At 59.2% G+C, this 23,502-nt stretch overlaps 1 protein-coding gene across 4 annotated transcripts; it reads left to right on the forward strand.

Annotated features, from left to right (window-relative positions):
- Window positions 1-97: 97 nt before the first annotated feature.
- On the forward strand, window positions 98-20,551 carry LOC102937072 (major facilitator superfamily domain-containing protein 8). 4 transcript variants are annotated; one of them, XR_005226807.2, is made up of 13 exons: window positions 98-374; window positions 8,537-8,722; window positions 9,591-9,653; window positions 9,785-9,904; window positions 10,495-10,574; window positions 10,694-10,988; window positions 12,302-12,375; window positions 12,978-13,061; window positions 14,271-14,400; window positions 14,981-15,103; window positions 17,073-17,203; window positions 17,309-17,450; window positions 19,872-20,008. XR_005226807.2 is itself a non-coding variant. In XM_037909151.2 (13 exons), the coding sequence occupies exons 1-13, from the start codon at window positions 299-301 to the stop codon at window positions 20,443-20,445; spliced, it is 2,028 nt and encodes a 675-aa protein (XP_037765079.1). In that variant the 5' UTR covers window positions 98-298; the 3' UTR covers window positions 20,446-20,551. The 4 variants fall into 4 exon arrangements, 3 of the variants coding, with proteins under 3 accessions (XP_037765079.1, XP_037765082.1, XP_037765081.1); XM_037909151.2 differs by having other exon boundaries at window positions 15,031-15,103; window positions 19,872-20,551; XM_037909154.2 differs by lacking the exon at window positions 19,872-20,008 and having other exon boundaries at window positions 17,309-17,886.
- The last annotated feature ends 2,951 nt before the right edge of the window (window positions 20,552-23,502 follow it).

Here is a 23,502-nt window from a genome sequence, read left to right on the forward strand (position 1 = left end):
GGGAGCGGAGGAGGAGCCGGAGCCGGAGCCGGAGCCGGCGCTTTGCCCTGGTCGCTGTCAGCTGCGGGCTCGCTCGGCTCCGCCCCGGGCTCGCTGGATCCTGGTGGGGGGCTGGGGCCCGCAGCGACGCGCACCTGGGAAGGGCTGGCGAGAGGCCAGGGCTGCCCGGCTAGGCACCCGGGCTGCGCGCCGCAGCCGCCGCGATGGCCCCTGGCAGCGGAGACGCCGCAGCCGGGCGCTGAGTCCTGCAGGGAACCGTCACCTCCGCCCCGCGGGGAGGAAAGCAGCAGCCGGGTCGATGGAGTATCAGAGGAAGAAGAAACTGACCAACTTCACCATTGGCCTCCTCTTCCTCTCGGGAGGGATCGAGTACGGTGAGCGCTGCGGGCAGGGGGGCGATGCCCTGCGAGCCTGGGCCGGCTACGGAGTGTCAGAGCCATAACCGGGAGGGTGACTCCGGACACCTCCACTCCCCCCTGGGCCTGCTCCCATGGGCCCTGCAGGGCTGCTGGGGGGCATCCACGTCCCGCTGCGTCCATGAATGACAAAACCCGCTGGTTTAGGTCCCATAGGCGGAAGCTCTGTCCCTGAGCGTGGGTTTGTGAGTCTGCTCCTCTTTGGTCCCATTGCTTTGTGGATGTTAATGGACCTGGGTCAGTCTCTCTCACCGTGTCACAGATGGGGAAACTGAGGCACCGAGGGGGTGGTTAAATGACTTGCCTGAAGTCAGGCGGCAAGTTGGCGGCAGAGCTGGGCTCTGCTTCTGGCCTGCATTCTGGACCCTTTATGCTGCAGCGGGGGGCCCCCCAGTCAGGTGTTCCCCTGGCCCAGCGGGGTTCTGTGGATAGGGCTGGCACAATGGGCCCAGCTCTTGTTGCAGGGGTACGACTTCCCCACTCTGCACTCCAGCTATTCTAGACGGTCACAAGTTGGGTTAATAGATGTTAAAGCCGGAAGGGGCCATAGTGCATAATGCAGGTCATTGGATTTCACTCAGTTAGAGCAGGCCCCAAGCTGAGCCTGGAATTGGGGAGGTGGAAAGGTGGCTCAGAATCAGGGCCCAGCAATTGTCAGGCCAGGATAGCATGAGAGGAAGGAAGAGGCCTGCTTGCGTCTCTGAATGGGGGAGTGGAGTGGAGGGGTGGGGTGGGGTAGGGGGAGAGGTGAAGGCTATGGGGATTGTCATCGTTCTATTAGAGAACAGAGCAGATTGCCTTTGGAATCAGGCTGGTGCCCCCCGCCACCTCGAGACCCCCTTGCGCATCTGCCTCTGCTGTGTGACCCTGCAGTGGGTCTGGTCCTGTCTCTTGCCAGGACACCAGAACAGCCTGTGCCCTGCCTCTGGCATGCGACCCTGTGCTGCCTTGTTTTTCTGGCTGGGTCGAGCAATGCCTCGTGAAACCCCAGGACTAGAGACTGTTTTAATGGCAACGCCTTAGGCCAGGTGCTTGTGCCCCTCCACCCCTCATAAGCTGGTGGGGTAGCAAAGGGATTGGTAATTTGCAGTAGCTGTTTACAAGGAGACATCAGCATCTTAGATCAATTGTGGGGAGTCTCCTATGACTCTACTGGCCTTTATTGGGGCTGGAGCAATGGTGGACGAGAGCCATGGAGGGGTTTTGGGAGCCCGGCAGGCCCTGCAGTGGGGCTGGCTCGGTATGTGGGTCTGTTCCTATATGGATTTTTAGATGCATTGTTCTTTTCTTACTGGGACTTTTTCCCCTTGGCAAGACGTGCCCCAGTGCTCCCCAAAGTGCTGGGAATTGCTAGGCCTGGAGTGGGTCTCGCAGGCCCCACAGCTCTTCCACACAGCTTGGTGGTGTGGGGGGACGGGAGGGCCCCTGCTGAAGCAGAGCTGGTCTCTCAGTTTCCTTTGTTAATATTTTACAAGCTGCAGTCTGAGTCTGTAACTCATCCTCCAGGGTCAGCTGAAGGGTGGGACTGGAGGAGGCACTGCTGCTGGGTGCCAGCCTTCGGCACCCCTAGCTGACTTACATCTGCCAACAGTCTGTCAAGTGTGATGAGAATTCCGTGCCCACCAGGGGGCACTGAAGGAATGGGGCAGGGGCACTGGTTATAGGTGGGCTCGCAGCTACTCCCTTCTCCCCTTCTTTCAGTAGAGGGTGCTGTGTTGGCTGCAGACGGTCTCCAGGACTGATTGGTGTTTTCTGAATCCTTGGGTCCGTCAGCTCCAATTTCCCTCACCTCTCTTGGTCCCGTTGTTTGTATTTCCCTTACCCGAGAGCCCCTAAGGAGTCAGTGACTTTTAATGCAGGAAGGGACCAAGGATGGATCCAGACCCTGTGGAGCTGGGTTTCGTAATTCTACCATTTCCTAGCTGCTATTTCACTACCCAGGATAAGATTGCAAGTGCTAAAAGAAAAGGCGTACTTGTGGCACCTTAGAGACTAATCAATTTATTTGAGCATAAGCTTTCGTGAGCTACAGCTCACTTCATCGGATGCATTCTGTGGAAAGTGTAGAAGATCTTTTTATGTACACACACAGCATGAAAAAATACCTCCTCATGCTTTGTAGGTATTTTTTCATGCTTTGTGTGTATATAAAAAGATCTTCTACACTTTCCACAGTATGAATCCGATGAAGTGAGCTGTAGCTCACGAAAGCTTATGCTCAAATAAATTGGTTAGTCTCTACGGTGCCACAAGTACTCCTTTTCTTTTTGCGAATACAGACTAACACGGCTGTTACTCTGAAACCTGTCAGATTGCAAGTGCTATCACTCCTCCTGCTTCAGGGGATAAACCAATCCCCATGCCAAATCAGAAGCATCTCCCACTCCTTCCATGAGCTGATACTATATAATTAGAGCCCTGGGGTGGCCACTGTTGCAGGGAGGCTGCCAGACTAGATGAGCCATTGGTCTGTTGTGATGATGAAAGCTGCTGGACTAGAGGAGCCCGTGCTCTTCTCTGGTGGCCGGTGAATTATATTAATTACTTGGCCAGCAGGTTTCCTGGATATCCTCATGCTTGAAGCTGGGCTGCACAATTCAAGGGCCTGAGTCACTGGCATCCCGAGCAGTGTCTGTAATTAAGTGTTTGTGTTGAAACACTGAAGGTTTGATTGAGGAACATTAGCCACTGTGCATATCCCCGGCTTTTCCCAAGGGTCAGTCCTAGGACTAATCCTATTCAACGTACTCATAAATGATCTGGAGAAAGGGGTAAACAGGGAGGTGGCAAAGTTTGCAGATGATATTAAACTGCTCAAGATAGTTAAGACCAAAGCAGAACTTCAAAAAGATCTCATAAAATTAAGTGATTGGGCAACAAAATGGCAAATGAAATGTAATGTGGATAAATGTAAAGTAATGCACATTGGAAAAAATAACCCAACTATACATTATGGTGGGGGCTAATTTAGCTACAACTAATCAGGAGAAAGATCTTGGAGTCATCGTGGATAGTTCTCTGAAGATGTCCATGCAGTGTGCGGCGGCAGTCAAAAAAGCAAACAGGATGTTAGGAATCATTAAAAAAGGGATAGAGAATAAGACGGAGAATATCTTATTGCCCTTATATAAATCCATGGTACGCCCACATCTCAAATACTGCGTACAGATGTGGTCCCCTTATCTCAAAAAAGATATACTGGCATTGGAAAGGTTCAGAAAAGGGCAACTAAAATGATTAGGGGTTTGGAACGGGTCCCATATGAGGAGAGATTAAAGAAGCTAGGACTTTTCAGCTTGGAAAAGAGGAGACTAAGGGGAGATATGATAGAGGTCTATAAAATCATGAAGGGTGTGGAGAAAGTGAATAAGGAAAAGTTATTTACTTGCTCCCATAATAAAATAACCAGGGGCCACCAAATGAAATTAATGGGTAGCAGGTTTAAAACAAATAAAAGGAAGTTCTTCTTCACACAGCGCACAGTCAACCTGTGGAACTCCTTGCCTGAGGAGGTTGGGAAGGCTAGGACTATAACACAGTTTAAAAGAGAACTGGATAAATTCATGGAGGTTAAGTCCATTAATGGCTACTAGCCAGGATGGGTAAGGAATGGTGTCCCTAGCCTTTGTTTGTCAGAGGGTGGAGATGGATGGCAGGAGAGAGATCACTTGATCATTACCTGTTAGGTTCACTCCCTCTGGGGCACCTGGTATTGGCCACTGTCGGCAGACAGGATACTGGGCTGGATGGTCCTTTGGTCTGACCCAGTATGGCCGTTCTTATGTTCTTGGGCACACAGCATCTGACCTGTCCCATGGAGGAGTCTCGACTGACACTGGCAGCCAGCACTCTGCATTCCCTGACGCAGCACAGGGAGCTTCCCCCTTTCCTTGTGCCCCTCAGCTTAGCAGGATGAGCAATCACCAGGCCTTCCTGTGGTTGGGTGCTGAGATCTACAGCCAGGATCAAGGAGACAGCCCCTGCTCTGAAGAGCTCGCAGTCTATGTAGCCAAGACAGGGAGAGGGGGGCTGGGGAAAGGAGCATTTGTCCAAGGTCAGTGGCAGAGCCAAGGCTAGAACCTAGGTCTCAGGCTCCCTGTGTGCCCTGGGCCACGCTGCTTCTCTTCAGGGTATGGCTGCAGGTGCCCCAGCTCATCCTGGCCTCAGCTGAGCTCTGGATCCACAAATGTCACTCGGACACACAGAGTTCTGCAGTCCGTGTGGGACGTCATGAAAGGGACGAGCTGAAACTGTCCTGCCTGAAGGGTCTTTCCTGTCCATCCCCCGCTCCTGTTTGAATCCACAGGTCTCCTCGCCCTCTTCCCCCCCCCCCACACTTGTTCTTCGTAAGTATTTAGTCTCCTCTTTTGTCAGCTTCCAGCAGAAACTGGGGCTCTTGTCCTCCCGTCCACCTGCTTCCTGATTTGTGGCTTGCTAGAGGCAAGATATTTGCAAGTCATGCCCTCAGTCTCTCCTTGCCATCCCATTGCTCCTGGCAGCTCAGACAGCAATCCAGAGCCACCTTAACACCCTTATCCGCCTGGCTCTCTGTCGCCCGTCCACAGAGGGGCACGAGACCTCGCCCTGGTGATACAAGCCTCATCCCTGTGCACAGAACTGGCACTCCAGGCGAACACTGCCGACCAGGGAGGGAAGAGGGGCCTGTCCCCACGGCAGCCGCTTTGTTTCCAGCCCCCTTATTAGTGACATTCCATCCATGCCCCAGCACGGGGAATCTGACACTTATTGCTGAGTACATCTCTTCTGCCTTTGAGAGACCCCAGTCCTCTAGCACCTGCAGATTCATCCAGATCCCTGGTCTCTTCCCTTATTCCACAAATAACCAAGTATGGGTTTCCCAGCTGGAGGCCACCTCCATGGGCAAGGTGCTGCCCTACTGTTGGGATGGCCATTGTGCTTCTGGCTTGCCACAGGGCACAGCGTATGGGAAGAGGAAGGGAGAACTGAGCCTGCAAGAAGCTGATTTGCTGCTCCCCTTGGCCGAGCCAACAGGCCTCCAGTTCTGGCGATAACCGAGTGATGGTGCTGGCTGGGGTTCACCGTCCACGTGGGAACGTGACCTGAGATGATGGCACTGAACACACCATGTGCTCAAGAGCTGGTTAGTGCCAGGAACTTTAGCAAGAAGGAAAAGGCCCCAGGTACATAGAGATGATGTGCAACCCAGTTACAGATGGGGAAAATACAAGAGTTAAACAATTCCCCATTCTCAAAGCTCTCCCTGAACCTAGCTTTCCCCTCCAGCTGCTCACTGCTCCCCTTCATCTGTGCCAGTTACAGCCATCTCCTCGACTGCTCTGAGCTCTGCGCTGGATTCAACCCACCTGCTGCCCTCCTGAAAGCATCTCACCCATGGCTGCCAATGACCTCACCAGACCTCGAGGCCTCTACTCGGACCTCCTTGACCTCTGCTGCTGCTAACACTGGGGTCACGCAGACCTTGTCCTGGGCCTGCTCCACTTCTCCCTTCACAGCCTCTCTGGGGCTCTGCGCAGGCTCGCCCTGACCACCTAGGCCAGGGGCGGGCAAACTTTTTGGCCTGAGGGCCACATCGGGTTTCCAAAATTGTATGGAGGGCCGGTTAGGGAAGGCTGTGTCTCCCCAAACAGCTAGGCGTGGCCTGGCCCCATCTCCTATCTGACCCCCCTGCTTCTCGTCCCCTGAAGGCTCCCGTGGGACTCCTACCCCATCCACCATCCCCTGCTCCCTGTCCCCTGACTGCCCCCTGCCGCCCCATCCAACCCCCCCCCCCCATTCCTGACTGTCTCCCACTCCGGGACCCCTGACCCATCCAACCCCTCTGTTCCCTGCCTTCTGACCACTCCGACCCCTATCCACATCCCGACCACACCCCCGAACTCCCCTGCCCTCTATCCAACCCTCCCTTCCCCTTGCCCCCTTACCCGCGCCGCCCAGAGCACCGGGTCAGGCCGTGGCTCTGCAACTGCACTGCCCAGCTGCCCCGAGCATTGCGCCGGCGGCACGGTGCGCTGAGGCAGCAGGGGAGGGGCCGGGGACTAGGCTCCCGGGCCAGGAGCTCAGGGGCCGGGCGAGAGGGTCCGGTGGGCCACGGTTTGCCCACCTCTGATCTAGGCAGATGACTCGTGGCGCTCCCTGTCCCCTCCATAAACCTCACCTCTCAGCCCCTCGCTCCAGCGTAATCTGCTGGTTCATTGCCACTCTAACCCCAAGCGGAGCTCCTTGCTGTCCCGTCCCTCATTCTGGCGCAGTTCGCCGCACCGCCCTTGTCCCTGTCGCTCAGGGTTTGTCTGCGCTGGCGCTGCCCCATCAGAGGTAGTGTGGATGCGTCTCCTCCTGCTGAATGTGCAGCTCTAGTGTAGACTGTCATGGAGTCCCTGGGTGATGCTCTGGAACTGCTCCCCATGAAGCCAGTCAGGACTCTGGGGAAGTCTCCTTTCTGTGAGCGGCCTGTCTTCAGGACACACAGCTCACACAGCTTCCACCTTCCTGGGTCTGACCTCGGAGCATTTAGCATCCTCTGCCCCTCCATGCGCTTCCCACAGCGAGTCCACTCAGGCGGGGTCCTGGGGAAGCCAGAGGGTCCTGCACCCCAACTGCGCAGTCAGACGTGACTCTCAGCCAGCCAGTAAAACAGAGGTTTATTAGACGACAGGAACATGGTCTAATACAGAGCTTGTAGGTGCAGAGAACCGGACCCCTCAGCTGGGTCCATTTTGGGGGGCAGTGAGCCAGACAACCATGTCTGCCCTTCACTCCATGTCTCCAGCCAGCCCCAAACTGCAATTCCCTCCAGCCCCTCCTGCTCTGGGCTTTGTCCCTTTCCCGGGCCAGGAGGTCACCTGATTCCTTTGTTCTCCAACCCTTTAGCTCTGTGGGAAGCGCACGGAGGGGCAGAGGATGCTGAATGCTCCTAGGTCAGACCCAGGAAGGTGGAAGCTGTGTGAGCTGTGTGTCATGCAGACAGGTTGTTCACAGAAAGGCGACTGCCCCAGAGTCCTGACTGGCTTCATGGGGAGCAGTTCCAGAGCATCACCCAGGGACTCCATGACAGCCAGCTCTAGGTTTTTTGCCACCCCAAGCTCCAAGAGTGCAACTACCCTAGCTTGCTTTGCTGGTGCCTAGAGCCGGTCCTGGTCCTGGGGTATGGAGGGTATTGGGCAGCCTGGCTCTGGTGGCCTGGTGTTTCTCATTCTGGCAGCACTCAGACGCTGTGGTGTGTTATAGCCACCTACAGAGGCCAACGGGCAGAGACGACCGACGTGGTAGAAGCTGTGGCAGGCAGGTAGCTATGGGAAAGGGTCCCAGGCTTCTTGCCACAGATAGAGCAACTAAGCTCTGCTTAAAGAAGGTGATGGCTGGAGGCGGGAGGCATGTGAGGACTTCGGTTCTGGCCCCTGTTGAGCTTCATGGAGTTTCTCTGTCTCCCTCCTGCAACAGCCGTTAAGTGCGATGTAAGATGGCAGTGACTGGGTGAGGTGCACGGCCCACTCGCCCTGCTGAGGGGCTCGGCTGCTGCATAAACACCTCGCAGTAAGGCCTCACGGGAGCTCTAGGGTAGCGGGTGAGGGCCCTGACCGAGGGAAGGAGGCTCTGGCAGGCTGAGACAGGAACAGGCTGAGTTGTGCCCTCTTAGCAAGGAGGGCAGGGGGCCAAGGCCATGGGGTGCTGCTGGGGTCCACCTGAGTCTGAGGAGCTGCTGCAGCCTCCAGCACCTTCCATCCCAAGGGAGGGTGAAATGCCTGGCACCTACTGGGGAGCTCCCAGGGCCCAAAGGGGACGGTTTGAGTCCTCGGGTGGTTGGCATCTCCCCCTTCCTGAGCAATGCGTCGGTACTGGTGATCCCGGCTGGATAGCCGGCAGTTGCCATGGGCGGAGGTCAGAGGCCCAGCTGGCAGGCCTAGGGGACCCAGAGACCTCTGCCCTCTTTGTCCAAGGCCAGCCGGGGGGGGTCTCATGCTGCTCCAAGGCTGTCTCACGAGGTGGGCTGTACGTTTGCCCCAGGGAGGCAGGAACATGGATTCAGGGGAAGGCCGAGCACCCATTTGAGGTGGCCTGGCCGGATCTATTCTAGCGCTGTGGCGTGGGGCCCCTGACTGTCTGTCTCTGCTCCCCATTAGCGGTGATTCTGCCCACGATCTGGGCCTACTTGCAGACACTCCATGCTGAGCCGTACTTCCTGGGCCTGGGCATCTCTGCCTTCAGCCTCACCGGCCTGCTTGCGGGGCCCCTCTTCGGGCACTGGTCTGATCGGAGCCAGCGCACCAAAGCCATCATCCTCTTTGCCAACGTGTTTGAGATAGTGGGTGAGTGAGCAAGCGAAGGCCGGCTGGGCTGCTTCGCTGGCGGGAGCAGTCCAGAGTGAGCCTGGGTCCTGGGCATTGGCCCCCAGGGAGGGCGGGGTGAGAGGGCAGGATTAGCCCCACTTATCACAAGGGTGTAAACATGCAACACCAGACTCTAAATGCAGGTACCTGAGGCCCTGATTTACAGAGGTCCCAAGCACCTGCTTTTACTCCTAGGAGCCCTGCAGAGCCAGCCCAGCTGCAGCAGGGAGCTGGGTTCTAGTCTGGCTCGGGCATCAGATGAATTCATTGTTAACCAAGGTCCGGTTGCAGGGCCCAATCTTGCCCTCAGTTACGAGGGGCAGCTGGGGGATCCCCGTGGGGCAGAATTCAGCCTGCAGAACCTCTGGTGCTGGTGCTGACCCATCAGCCGGACAGAGCCCAGCTCTGAGCGTGCCGCGCTGGCCGCCAGCTAAGTACCCGTTTACGTCAGCCCACGTGCTCTACTGCATGGGGGGTTGGTGTTGCAGGACAAGGAGCATGGGGCCTGTGATGCCATTGTAACACAGGGACACTCTTCAGAGCAGGATCGCAGATAACCCTCCTGCCTGCAACACTAGGGTGCAGAAGCCAGGAGTTCTGAAGGACTCGATCCCTGCTCCAGCCCCATGGGATGAGACCCTCACAGGTGTGTGTGGGGTTGATTATAGCCAACAGGGGACAGCAGTGCCTGCCCGTCTCCTTCCCCCATGAGGCTTGCCTCTTGGCTAGTCCAGCTGGCTCCAGGGATGCACCCGCACCCCTTTCCTGGCTGGCTCAGCCGCGGCTGGCTGTTACTTTGCATGTTCCTCCCTGCGTTACCTGTTGCTTTTTGTCCCCCCAATTGCAGGGAATTTCATGTACTTTATGGGCATCTCCAAGTGGCTCCTCCTGGGCAGCCGGCTGGTGGCAGGTAAGAGCTGCTGGTGGGGACGCTGTGGGCCACGTGGATCTAGGCTGAGGGTCTCCAGATCCAGGGGCTTGTGCCGGTGGCTTTCAGAGCATGCCCCGTCTCTTGCCCCTGACTGTCCTTGTTTCTGGCAGGTGTTGGGACGGGAGCAGGTGCCTCCATCTTTGGCTATCTCACCCGCTCCACCACCTCACAGGAGCGCGCCAAGGTGTTTGCTGCAGTGATGGCATGCCGGCAGGTTGGGCTGCTGATTGGTAAGGTACCCCAGGACCCCCCCCACACGCCCTCTCCGCAGCAGGCCTGCAGCATGGGGGGAGTGGTGGGCCTGAGCCGTGAACTGGGGCTCTGCGGTCCACACACGGTCCGTGTTCAGGAGGCGCCTGCCCCACGCACCAGGCTCTTGCCCCAGTGTCGCCCCCTTGGCTGTGGAGAGGGGCCACTGAAGGGAGCTGGCTCAGCTCTGACTGTCCTGTGCCCCTGAAAGCAAGCTGTGGTAACTGTCGGGGGACGCCGTGTAGTGGCTGGTGTTTCTCAGGTTGGGAAGGGTATGGGGCCAGGGCATGGCAGTGCGGTGCCAGACCACGGTGGCATTGCCTGTCAGGGGCGGGGGGTATGTGACAAAGGATCTCCAGAGAGGCTGTTGCCAGAGGCAGTGGAGGTGGCTATCAGAGCCTGGCGAGGGTGGGAGAGACCCACCATCTCCTTCACGGTGCCCATTCTTTGCCCCTCCTGCTGCAGAGGGAGATGGCTGGTGGCAGTGAGGGGCATGCCAGTCCCACCCTCCTCACTCTCTGGGTTTTCCTCCCAGTGCCCGAGTGTGACCCCGCCATCTCTTTGTGCTCAGGACCCGCCTGTAACCTCTTCCTGCGGCTCTGTAACTTCCGGCTGGGGCCCTTTGAGGTCAACAAGTTCACCTCCCCGGGGGTGAGTATTCCCAGGGCGTCGCTCGCAGCCGGGGAGAGCTTGCCGCGTGAGTCGGCCCCGAGTTCCCTGGGTGGGGGAGCTGCGGCTCCGGGCTCTCAGGTGTCTGTCTCCCTGTGCAGCTCTTCATGTGCCTACTCTGGATCCTGCTCCAGTTTGTCGTTGCGGTGATGTACTACGACCTGCAGCCCGTGCCCCACCCGCCGCTGGCAACGCAGCAGGAGGAGGAGCGGGAGCCCTTGGTGCAGCACGGCGCTGGCCAGGAGGAGCCCGCTGAGCACCGGGGCTATGGCGGCACTGGCCAGAGGGCGCCCCCCGAGGGAGACGAGTCCCGCTACGTGCCCAACGGGCACCTGGCCGAGGAGGAGGGCAGAGTAAAGGAGAAGAGCCCGTTTCAGAACTTCAGCGCCATGCGAGGTGAGTGCCCCCAGCCTGGCACGCCTCCATTTTGATCAGTACTGTGCTGGGCAGTACGTGGCGGGGATTTGTCATGGGCTTCAGTCGAACCAGGATCCTACCCCTGCCGCGAGTCTGGCAGAGCTGGAATTGAACCCACCCCGCTGACATCCCAGTCCAGCGCCTTTGCCACAAGGCCAGCGGTGCGCTCCGCAATCAGGGTGTCGGAGCTTGTAGGGGAAAGGTGAGCCACGCGCTCCACAGACCCCGCACAGCGGCTGCTCTGAGTGGTGCTGACTAACTCTCTGTGCCCCGTCGCACCAGCCTGGCAGCTGCATAAGCCCCCAAGGATCGTGACGCTGGGGGCTGTCGCTGGTGGGTCTTCTGCTGCTCTGGACAGCTATGTGGGAACTGAAAGCGAGCTGTTTGGGTCCTGATTGGCGAGAGGACCTGTGGGCACCATGGGGCCTTCCTGCTTGCCCCTAGAACCCCATGCCCTGCCCCAGAGCAAGCAGATGGGTCAGCACCCAAGTGTCCCAGACTGGACAGCCTGGACCCAGTGTCCTGCGGGCACACTGATGGGCAGGGAGCAGACCTGGGCACAGAGCGGGGAGTGCAGGCCCAGCTGTAGGAGACCCTGATGGTCCCTTCCCTTCTCTAGGCACTGCGCCTTTGCCCCCTCCCCCGGGGCTGTTATCCCTGGATTGCAATAGGGGAAACTGAGTCCCAGAGAGGGGAAGGAACTAGCCCAAAGTCAGCCAGCAAGCCGTGGTGTGAGCCGGCAGGACGAGGCTATGGAAGGGTTTGCATGAGAGGGAGTTGGTGGGACTCTCCAGCTGGGGGTCCAGGAAGGCTGGGCTCTGGGGGCCGGTGGACTGTGGAGGAGGGCAGCGCCCCCTCTTGCTCACACCCATGTAAATTGGGAACCAATGAGTGGAGAAACTGGCATGCAGATGAGTGTGGGTCTGCTACAGATGGAGTTCAGGGCCAGAAGAGGATCAGACTCTCCCTTGCCCAGCGTGTCTGGTTACAGCAGCATCGTGCTTCCTGCCCCGAGCCATGTTGAGGGGGCCTGGGCTCTGGCTGGCATAGGAGTGTGCAGGGGCCTAGTTTGAACATCCAAACCCTGGTGCTACTGAGGTTCCCCAGCATCCCCCCCATCCCTGAACTTTGCTTGTGCCACCCCCCACCCTTCCCTGTCGCCTGATTAGCCCACTGACCTGTTCCACTGGGCAATGTCTCTCCCGCCTCCGCCCCCAGTGGGAGACAGGGAGGGCTGGCCCCTCTCCTCGCCAGCGCCACAGCCCCGTGACGTCCGCATGGTGTCATTGCAGAGTACCTGCGGGAGGAAGTGGTGGTTCTGCTCACTGCCCAGTTCATCACCCTCTTCAACCAAACGGCCCTGGAGGTGAGTAGCTGGAGGCTTGATGGGCAGGTCGCTCTGTTCCACTCCCACTGAGAGTGGGGAGTGGGGGGGGGGGGGGAGGGGGCGGGTTTCTTCTCCATGTTGGTGGTGGGGGATCCAGCTCCTCTCACAACCAGACTGGGTCCAGGGAGCGTCTCCTGTCCAGCCCTTCCCAGGTTCTGGATATGTGTTTGGGGGTGGGGGAGACAGGGGATCTCCTCTCCCCTCCATGTGGTGCTCTGGCCTCTCCCAGGCCCCTGGTGGGGTTCACCTTTCACCTGCACCTGGTGCCCAGAGGGTGGGCATCTCTCCCTGGGCCAAGGTCTCCTTGTGGAGAAGGGCAAGGGGAAGCCCAGAATTGGGTGAACGTTGGGCATGACCCAGGGTTACCTCCATCTCAGGGAAGACAAGCGGGAGCAGAGACCCAACGTGCTGGTCAGGAGAGCCCTCCCACCACGGATACCCTCTGGGCAGAGCAGGGGAGGGGGCACCTCGTGGGCGAGGGTCTGTATGTCCCCATCCCACGCAAAGGGGGCTCCTCACAGCCGTGAGTGTAGGGTGGGCAGACATGTGCCTGCTTTCTCTGCCTGTCTGTATGTCTCTAGACCATGGTGACTCCCATCACCCAGCGCTACCTGAGCTTCGGGGAGCTTGAGAACAGCATCATGTACTTCCTGTGCGGCATCGAGGTAGGTGAGACCCCAGCCCTGGGGTCTGTAATGGCAGGGGTCCTGGCAGACATGGCCTGGGGCAGGTGACTGGCTCCCATCCCACGGTGCATGTCTACACGCATGATCCGGACCCTGCCGAGAGCGCTCGCAACCTATGAACGTCTGACCCTCTTTCTCACCTCTCGCCCCAGCCTTCCTGGTGACCTGCCCACCCCCCTCTCGTCCCCTCCCCCTCTTTGGGATCCTTCAGCTAATTGCTTTTTGTTCTCTACCCCATGCTTCAGATGTATGTACAGCCAGACTGAGGATGGGATGGAGGGAGGTCTAGGCCTAGAGCCACATTTGGTGCCCCCACTGCCCTCATCACTAAGCCAAGCCCTCCTCTGAGTCATCCCTCCAGCCCCGATCTCCTCTGTCCAGCCCAGGCAGCGAGGGAGGCTAGTCATGCTGGGGTCCCATCCAGCCAGGCCTCTCCTGCGGCCCTGTTGCAGCCCCTCTGGGAGCATTGGTGCAGATAGTCTCATGCTCCTCCACTCGCATGGATGGGGCTGAAATGCCTTTGCCCTGTCTACGCTGGCACACTCACTGTTCCCATGGTGCTGGCCTGCAGGGGCGGGGTGCCCAAAGAATGCCAGTGTAGACGCGCCCAGACAGAACTTGTGTGGCACGTCTCCTCTGCCCTTGCTCCAGCAGTGTGTGGAGTGGGGCATTCTTGCCAGCGGTCTCTGCAGCTAGGGCAGGATGGGCTGCAGGCTGGAGAGACCTTGTGCCCTGCTGGCAGAGAGCCTGTGGCCTGGCCTTGCCAACCTGCCCCGGTCTGCATGGTGCAGGCCATTTCCTGGAGCCTGGCTGTGCTGGCTGGCACCTGTGCCCGAGCATGGCCTGCCTGCTAGCCAGGGGATGGGCGAGCGGTGGTGCTGAGGCCGTGAGGGGGAGGGCAGTCTGCAGAGCCCTGGCAAGCCGTGACTCCTCTGATAAGTGACCACAGGGCATGTGCTCGTGTGCCCAGCGCTGGAGGCCTGGTGCTGGATGGCTCTCGGGTGCTGCTATCCCGCAAGAGGCCCTATGCGGGGCTTGCTCTGCCCTCCTTCCCTTCAGACCCCCACTCTGAGTCACCCCCTGACTCTGGCTCCCCCAACCGCAGAAGGGCCCCATTTCTGACGGTCTTTGCACCCAGCCTGAGGTCCAGGGGTTGTGTAATAACTCCGGTTCCCCCCTCCCTCCAAGGTGATCTGTGGCTTCTTCCTGGTTCGTTGCCTCAGCAGCCGCCTTCCCGACCGCGTGGTCCTGGTGCTCGGGCTGGTCATCTGCAACGTGGCTTGTGTCTGGTGCCTGCTCTTCCTGGCACGGCCCCAAGGTAACCATCCTGCCAGGATCTCTGGTTCCTCTCTTCCTGGGCCCTTCTCCTCACTCCCACCTGAGGGGAATCGCTTGGCAGGGGGTTGGGTTCGCTGGCTAGGGATGGATGGGGGACAGGAGCCTGGCATGGCTCTGGAGTGCTCCTCTGGGCTGCGGGGCACCTTGCCTGGCTCAGGCTGGCCCAGCAGTGCCCTGAGGTGGCCCAGCAGGGGCTGTGTGGTGGAGAGGAGAGCCCTTGCCCAATGAGCGGTGGCGATGCTCAGCTGCTGTAGGTGGCATGGGCGCCGTGACGGGCCCAGCGCCTTGCTGGTGCTACGGTTCCCCAGCCCCTCTGTCTGCTCGGTGCCCAGGGAAAGGAGCAGGGGGTGCTCTCCTGGGCACCCAGCGTCATGAAAGTCTGGTCCTCTGCTGATTAGGAAAGCTAGCAACCAAGCATGGAGCATACTGGGGGCGGGCGGAGCATGCCAGGGGCTTGCCCATCGAACGAGCATAGGCCCTGATTCGAGTCTGCCAGCCTCTGGGGCTCTTTGCACGCCGGGCCCATCCACCCCCCTGCCATGTCTGCGTTGCTGCCACAGGAAGCTTTCCCGTCCTGCTGTCTGAGCTGGTGGTCGGCGTGTTCCTGCAGGTGCTGGGGCTGCCCTTCGTGGCTGTCTCCCAGGTCTCGCTCTTCTCCAAGGTCACAGCAGAGAGAACACAAGGTGAGCCTCGGGGCAGGGTCGGTGCCCGGGCTGGGGCATGGTGCCCACTTCCTCCCCTCCCCTTCAGAGCACAGTCTGCTCTGGGACTAGCTGAGCCATGCCCAAAATGCAGGTGCCTGCCTGCCCCTTCTCACTCCAAGCCCAGATACCACAATGAAGGGCACCCTGGAGATGGGTGTCATAAAACACCCACGGGACCTCTGTGCGGTCGGCCTCTCCCACCCCTCCCACCTTGTGCCTTGTAGGGACGCCAGGGCAGCAGCTTGGGACAGCTGGGATCTTGGATGGTGCTGTTAAGAGCATGGAACCGTTCGCTTCACCCGCACAAGCTGGGCCTGACTCCTCCCTGGCCCTGGCTGAGATGAGTTCCCCCGGGGCTGAGTCTGGCCCGTCTGTCAGGATCTTGGTGTCAGAGCAGGTAGCTCTGTCCCAGGAGGAGGCTGTTAACCCGTGGCACAGGGCGCCCTTTCCAAGGCGGGTTTCCATTTCACATGGCTGTGTTGGGTTTCAGATCAAACGCTGATTCCCAGGGTCCAATTTCTATCCCACTTCAGCCTGGCCCCTTCCAGCCGCGGAGTCCTGCATCCGCCCCGTGTTGGCAGAGCTGGCTGGGTTCCTCTCAGCTCAGTGACTGGCTTGCCAGGGTGATCTGAGCCACTCTTGCCCCCGATGAATGGGGACACCCTTCTCCTCGGCAGGCCTCCCTGAATGACTCCTTGAGATCAAAGCTTGGTGGGATCCTTTGTGAGGCCCCGCTGCTGTCTGCCACCTAAATGCTGAATGAATTTCTAGGGGTGTGTGGAAGGTGAATTTCTAGGTGGTGTCTGGCATGGCATAGGTGGGTAGGCGAAGCCTAGCATGGAGAAAGAGCAGCCAGGGAACCCAGCATGGGTCTGCCAATTGCTGTGACCAGGCGCCACCGACCTTCCTGGCCTTGCAGAAATGTCCAGCTGGAAAGGACCTCGAGAGGTCATCGAGTTCAAGCCTCCAGTGCTGAGGCAGGGCCAAATATACCTAGACCATCGGTTAAAACATGATGGGGACCCCACAGCCTCTTTTGTTAGCCTGGGCCACAGCTTAACTACCCTTTGAGTCAGAAACAGCGACATGATCCCTTTCCTGATATCTAACCTAAATCTCCCTTGCCGTCGATGACCCGCATTACTTCTTGTCCGACCTCCAGTGGACATGGGGAACAGTTGGTCTTCGTCCTCTTTGTACCAGCCCTGAACGTATTTGAAGTCTGTTATCAAGTTCCTGCTTTTCTCTAAACATGCCCAGTTCTATAGCCTTCCCTCATCGGTCATGTTCTCTCAACCGTTTCTCTTCGGCCTCTCCCCACCCTGGATTGGACCCCGAACCGAGGCCTCCGACTCCCAGGGCCGTCTGAGAACGCTGATCTTTGATGGAGTATTTTAGGCCACCTGGTGGTGTGAGCAGTGGGGAGGGACTGTGCGGGGCTTGGGGACAGTGCTCTTCGAAGCAGCTGGTACCGTTGACAGACCGGCGCTCTGATCCAGCAGGACGGGGAGGCAAGGACACTGCACTGCAGAGACCACCGCTCTGTTTCTCAAGCCAGCGCAGAAAAGTGTGTGGGCCCCACGTCCCGTGGGACTTTCTTTTAGGGGGCCGGGGGCTGCTTCTCTCTCTCTCTCGCCTACCTCCCATCCTGTCTTTCTCTGCAGTCATGCACCAGTCCCGTGGCCTCGCTCCTTTGGTTGGGGGGGGTACGGCCCAGCACCCAGGCAGTCTCACTGGCTCCCAGATGGCCATTGTCTGTTTCTGTAGCACCATGTTAGCGCTCAGGCTTCCCCGCCAAGAGAAAGGCAAGGTCCCCACCTGCGGGGAGGCTGCCTGCCTCCGGTCACACCCCAGGCAGGCCAGTGCCCGCGGTGGCTTGGCGCCCCCTGGTGCCAGGAGCTGGGGACGGCAGGCAGCGTTAACCCTTTCTGTTCTTCCTGTGCTGTAGGGTTCAGCCAGGGCCTGCGACGGTCAGTGGGGGGAGTCGCCACCATTCTGGGGCCCCTGTGGGCTGGAGGCCTGACCGAAAACCTCTACATCATGCTGGGAGTGATGATGGGCCTGCTGAGCCTGCTGATGGTGAGCACCCCGGGGACGGCCGCCTGCCCCTCCTCACCCTGCCCCTGGGGGAGCTGGGGCTCTAGCCCCACGGGCCGCATGCTGATGGCTCTTCTGCTCCTGTAGGTCATGGTCGGGCTCTCATACTCTTACCTGGTGGAGCCGCCCCGGGGCTACGTGCCAGGACCGTCCCAGGAGGAGCAGCGCTCGTGACCTCCCGCCCCTCTGCCACACTCCCAGAGGCATTGCACGGTTCAAAGCCACCAAGGTGAGAGCGTCAGAGCCCCTGGGCTCGGGGTGCCTCCTCTGCCCCGGTGGCCAAACCGTCCTGGGTCAAGTGCACCAACCTGCCTGGAAGAGCCAGGGTGAGGCCAGCAGCTCCTGCTGGAGGGACGGTGCAGTCCTGCTGCTTGACGCTGGGGGGTGCTCTGAGCTGTTTTACTGCCGGGGAATCTGCACAGGATGTTTTGAGGGAGACATTTTACAGAGAGCGGTTTGACCCTCAGAGGTCTGCAGAGCCACGGCAAGGTACCAGGGAACCCACAGAAGAGCATTCGACCCTCCCAGCCTGGGCTCTCGTCAGTTTGTCCAGTAGGAAACAAACACCTTACCAGGGTTTCACACGTAATGTAAAAAATCTCTTGGTGGCAAAAATATGGGGGGAAACAAAGGAAATTCCCCAATAAAAAGTCAGTGTGATGGTTTGAGGAGCTGGTTCTTTTTAATAGACACCTTCATGCACTGTAGACGCACTTGCCCCAAACTCTGCCCTCCACCATCCATCTTGTGCCTCTGTCCCTGAGATACCTATCCTCTACACCTTCTCCGCACTTCCACTGGGACCTCTGTAGTTAACTTGCAAACCACCCAGCCATGAGCCCCAGCCGCTACTCCAGCTCACCTTCCCTTTCCAAGCCCCTTCGCATCCTGTAAACACACTGGTGTCTATATCCACCATTGCTGAAGGAGCTCAGATAAGGAGCGGCTAGCTAAAACCTGCCCGCTCCTTAAAAACCAGCTGCGGTTACAGAGGGCTTGAGGGCAGCGTATAGTGTTTCTCTATTTAGAAAAGGCTCTAGGGGTGGTCTGCAGAATTACGGCCCTTGGGAACATGGTTGCAACAATAATTTAAAGGTAGAATAATAAACCACCTGGAAGATCATGATGTGAGAGGGTCTAGCTAGCACTGATCCTGTGGAAGAAAAGGGTGGCTCACTAATCCATTAGAATTCATTGTGTCTGTCGGTAAAACAGTGCCTAAAGGCGAACTGGCTAACGTGATATATTTAGATTTCCAAAAGGCCTTTGATGAGGCCTCTCCCACGAGGCTATGATAAAAGCGGAGCCTCATAAGGTGCGTGACCAGGTGCTGTCGTGGATCAAAAACAGGCGAAGCGACAGAGTTCAAAGAACAGGAATAAACGGAATTTTCATCATGGCAGGAGGGCCCAGATCCTCAAAGGCACTTAGGCTTCCCTTGAAACCAGTGGAAGTTAGGAGCCTAAATATGTGTGAGAATCTAGGTCGAGGTGCACGGTGGGGTGCTGTACCAGGGCAGTGTTGGTTGATCTATTCATTAACCGTCAGGAGAGGGGTGGGTTGGGAGGTGGCAAAACTTGCAGCGGCCAGATGTTGAGTTAGGTTAGTCCCGTCCAGAGGGGGCTGTGCAGAACTTCAGAGAGCCCTCACCCAGCCTGATGAAAGGGCCACCTGAGGGACTGAATGATCAATACGAAGTACCGTGCTGGAGGGGGGAAACTGAACTACCCAGCCACTCCACCGGGTTCTCACTTAACTGCATCGACTCAGGTAAAGGTCCCGAGCATCGCTGTGGACCCCTCAAGGGAGAGCGCTGCTCGATGTGTAGCCATAGTGAAAAAAGCAAACCAGGTGCAAGGCTGCGTAAGGAACGGGCTAGTGAATAACCTGGAGAATATTGTGTTCTATAGATTATAGGGGTCTGGCTTCATCTGGCTCCTGGCTGCAGTGCTGGTCACCCCATCCCGGAAAGGAGAGAGAGAGGCGTGGGGGAGGAGAATGAGAAAATGGGGATTGTTACATTTGAAAAGAGAGAAAAGGGGCACTGATGAAAGTCTATAAAGTGATTAGATTAGACTGGAATGCCCTGCCCCAGGAAGTTGGTGAGACCCAGCATTTAGCAAGATTCAAAGAGGGATTGGATGCTCCCAGGGACCCCAAGAATCTAGTTATCCTAAATGATGCTAACAGAGAGTATTAGAGGGCTGGATGGGTGGTAATAGCTGGGCATCGGGGATTAATTCAGTCGCTGTGTGTGGGGCAGGTTATCCCATATCTGCTACTGCAGTGGTCTTCCACCTACCTCTGAAGCAGATGATGTAGACAGGACGCTGGACCTTGGGTCTGCTCCAGCCTGGCAATTCCTGTGTTTGCCTTTACCGTCCATATACCGACCACGCTCTCCCTCCCCGTGAGCTGGGAGAGACCATCTTACCTTCTGCACGCTGCTCCCCTGCGAGACTGGACAACGTCCCTAGTAAATGCTCCCCTGGGCCCTGTCCTGTGCTGGGAGATGGGCCTGGTCCAGCCTTATGTGTCTGCCTCAGGCTGGGAGGCATTCCGCAGGGCCCCCACAGCTCGCTCAGGATCTCCTGGGTGTGTGGGAGGGCAGCGCCCCCCCTGACACTCTCCCTACTTCTCTCCCATTCAGGTATGGCACTGGCTGGCACCGAGGGCTCATGCATCACAGCCTGTCACCATCTGGCTGCCCCCCTTCTGGGCAGGCCCATGGGGAGTGGGACCTGATCTCAGGGCCTTGCAAAGGACAGCGGGACTGTCAGTGGATGAGCCCACATCCCTGCCCTTCTGGACTGGCACTCCTTCCACATCCTTCCTTCCCCTCCTGGACTGGCACTCCCCACCACCCTGGGCTGGCCCTTGCCCTGTCCCTCCCTCCAAGGACTGGCCTTCCTGTGCTGCTAGCCCCCTGCCCCCAGACTGACCAGCCTTCCTTTCCGACCCCCATGCCAGGTTATGCCCCAGCTGGCTGCTGTCTCTCTGGACAGAGCGGCAAGGGGATAGGTGAAGTCCCGGGAGGTGGAGGGGGTGGGAGATGCTCTTGGCTTGCTGGGGGTGCAGGATGCTGGCTCTCTCCTAGACAGAGTAATGTTGCTACCACCTTGCTGTTGGCAGGCCACAGGGGGCTGAGCTGTGGGCCTGAGCTGTGGGCCTGGCATGGGGGTGGGTCTTTGTGGCTGGGTGTTCCTCACTGGAGGCTTGGCTGAGACTGCACCCTGGAGAAGGCGGGGGGCCTCCAGCCCAGGTGGAAGAGCCTGGCCCATGGCATCAAAGGGAAAACAAGGGCAATAAAGCTGCATGCCTCTGCCCCCACCCCTGCTCTTCCCTCAGGCTCAGGGCAAGGGCAACCCGGCCCCCCTCACTCCGTGGCCGCTGGGATGAAGGCCCTGCTGCGGGCGGGGGCTGGTCAGGGCTCTCCCTGTCTCCGTAATGTGTGTGTTATGGAAGAAAGACTAAACCCAGGCGAGGGGCGGAGGCTGATGTGCGGATTCATCCTGCCAGGCAGGGGGCTCAGGGCACTGCTGCACTGGGGGAGAGTCTGGGAGACCTGTGCCATCCCAGGGGCCCCACATGGGCACAGGCACTGCCAGGCTGGACCAGAGTGGGCCATCAGCAGCATTAACAATACCCCCCCACACACACACACACCGACTCCTCTCGCGTTCTCTGCCAGCGGCTTGGCTGCAAGGGGCCAAGCCCCACCAGCTGGCAGGGAGCTCGGCAGTGGGACTGATGCCGCGCCTGCTGCAGTACCGCCTGCCACCACAGGGGGCTCCCCTCTCTGGAAGCTGCAGTACCTGGCTGCCACTTGGGTTGCCAACCCTCCAGGATCGGCCTGGACCCTCCAGGAAGTAAAGATTGTCATGTGGTTACATCTCCAGGACTAGGTCCAACCAAAATTGGCAACCCTAGCTGCCGCTAGGGGACTTCTGGCCCAGCAGGCAGTGGCGGGAGGGGGGTTGCGGTGGGGCCAGCCCCATGGAGGCAGAGCGTAGGGTTGTGTGTGCGCTCCTGGCTGCACTGCTCCTGCCTTCCCAGACCCAGCAGCGGGAGGGGGAAGGAGCAGGGAGGTGCTGAGCTGGCGTTTCTGAGCGTGGTGCTGGGGGGGCAGGGAAGCGGGCTGGGTTGGCTGAGGCTAGTGGGCGTGGGGTGCATGCCAGGGCCAGGGCGGTGTGTTCTGAGCTGGGGGGTGGGGGTATTTTGGGGGGCAGGGGGAGGTCTGAGCTGGGAGGAGGCTGGGTCAGGCTGAGGGCAGGGGGGACGGAGTCCGTTGGCGAAGGAGCTGGGGTGCTGGGAGGGCTGGGGGCCGGGTAAGTGCTGCTCTGGGTGGCTGGGCCTGGCCTGTTGGCAGACTCAGGCAGCAGGGACCAGGAGTGGTGTGAGAGGAGCACCTGCCCTCGTGCTGGGAAGGGCCCGGGGCAGCGTGGCACCGGAGGGAGGACCAGCTTCAGGACCCAGCTGACTCCGCACTGGCTGGTGGGCGCTGGACACCGCGAAGAGTCGCCAACAGTCCCATGTTATAAGGGACATCCCTGATTTAAAGAAAGAAGGGCCTGGCCTGTGTTAAATCGGCACAAGACGCCTTTAATCCTGTATTGCCACCAGGCCAGGGAGTGGTGCTCTGGCACTTTGCTTTGCATAGAGCCACTGCCCGATTGGCAAGCTGAGCTGGCCACGGGATCTGAATGCTATTTGCACTTGGCCTAGCTGCCCCTCCGTCCTGCCAGGCAGGGGGGCGGCTGGGCCATATCTGAGTGGCTTTGGAACCAGGCAGCTGGAGCTGTCCGTGCACGACGCCGACACCACCTGGGGCACCCAAGTGCCGTCCATGAGCGCCAGCAGTGGTTCCCGGTGCAGTGCTGGGGGCAGTAAGGACAAGAGTGCGCACTGGTCCATTTTAATGCACTGGGGCAAATCCCCCCCGCTGGATCTGTCTGCCCCTCGGGCGCTGTTGCCAGTCCCCCCCGCTGAATCTGTCTGCCCCTGGGTTGGGGTCTCTCCTCCCCAGTGCGCGCCATGGCTGTCGTCCCCACACTTGGTGACTGGGGCTGGTGGGGGCCCAGTTTTACTCCTGTTTGTTGATGCAGCTCAGGGGGAGGTGTTTCCTGCTCAGCGCAGAGGCAGGGGAAGGGTTAAGCTGCCCAGGCCGGTCCTGTCCCTCTGGGGCAATCCTGCTGTGAGTCCCTCTGCTGTGAGCTCACAGGTTCAGGCCCCCTTACTGTGCCCCCCTCCCCCCCCCATAAAGGCCCATGCTCAGCTCTTGAGCACGGTGGGCATTTACTGCCACAACCAAGCTGAAGCTCGGGTTTTAGACACAAGTGACGTGAGTTTACGGGTCTCAGCTGGGGTCTGGGCCCTATAAGTGTCTTGCATTTCTGTAGCCCTGGATCCTGGCGCCTGCCACACCCAGCCATTGAGTTACCTCACCTTGGGCATGGGGCAGAGGCAGCTGCTAACAGGTGGGTGGAATAGTAGGGGGCCTGCAGGAGAGCTGGGATCCCACGGCTGGGATAGCAGGGGGCTGTGGAGCAGGATTGAGGGGTATCAGCAGAGCTGGGGGGAGCCCAAGCCTGAGCTAGCAGGGCAGGGTTGGGGGTAATGAGGAAACTTGATGGGGCTCTTTGAAGATTCCCTTCCCCTCGCCCCGCCCCCAGCCCCACAGCTGTGGGTGCAGAGCACATGAACAAGTGACTCTCTCTCTCCTTCTCCAGAGCACAGTGTGTTGTGGGGTGGGCCGAGCAGAGGGCCTGCGTTGCTCCAATCTCTCCCCACAGCGCTGCCCACGGAGGGAGGAGAGGCTGCCTGACAGTGGGGGGGGAGAGGGGAATTTGGCTGCAACTCCAGCCCCAAACGCAGCCCCTGCTCCCCTCCCGCCTTCCCCCTGAGCCGCAGCCCCAACCGCTTGCTCCATGCATCCCCCACAACAGTCAGGCCCCAGGGCTGGTCAGCTCCCCCAGCGTCTGCTGCCTCCCGCGCCAGGCCTGGGGCAGCCCCAGCTGGAGGTCCCAGGGCTCCTGGCGCAGGCGGTGTCCCCTGGAGCCCCCCACTCCCAGGAGCAAGCTGGCCCGGAGCTGACCTTCCTCCTTGCCCCTGGATGCTGGGGTCCAGACCAGGCCAGCTAGGCGCTCATGGGCCCTTCCTTGACTCACCAAAGGAGCGTGGCTGTCTCTGGGGCCAGATACCATGGTGATGGGCCCCTAGCTAGGGAGCAGGGTGGCCGTCAGGCTGCTCTGCCCAACCCAAGGCAGCACAGAGCAGGTGCT

Source organism: Chelonia mydas, chromosome 9, assembly GCF_015237465.2.
Source record: "Chelonia mydas isolate rCheMyd1 chromosome 9, rCheMyd1.pri.v2, whole genome shotgun sequence".
Classification (NCBI taxonomy): domain Eukaryota; kingdom Metazoa; phylum Chordata; order Testudines; family Cheloniidae; genus Chelonia; species Chelonia mydas.

Excerpts from the sequence above, each read along its gene's own strand:
- LOC102937072 (XM_037909151.2), top strand. The coding sequence starts at position 299 with ATGGAGTATCAGAGGAAGAAGAAACTGACCAACTTCACCATTGGCCTC. Across the intron at positions 8,723-9,590 it reads CAACGTGTTTGAGATAGTGG|GGAATTTCATGTACTTTATG; the intron begins GTGAGTGAGCAA and ends CCCCAATTGCAG. Across the intron at positions 13,062-14,270 it reads ACTTCCTGTGCGGCATCGAG|GTGATCTGTGGCTTCTTCCT; the intron begins GTAGGTGAGACC and ends CCTCCCTCCAAG.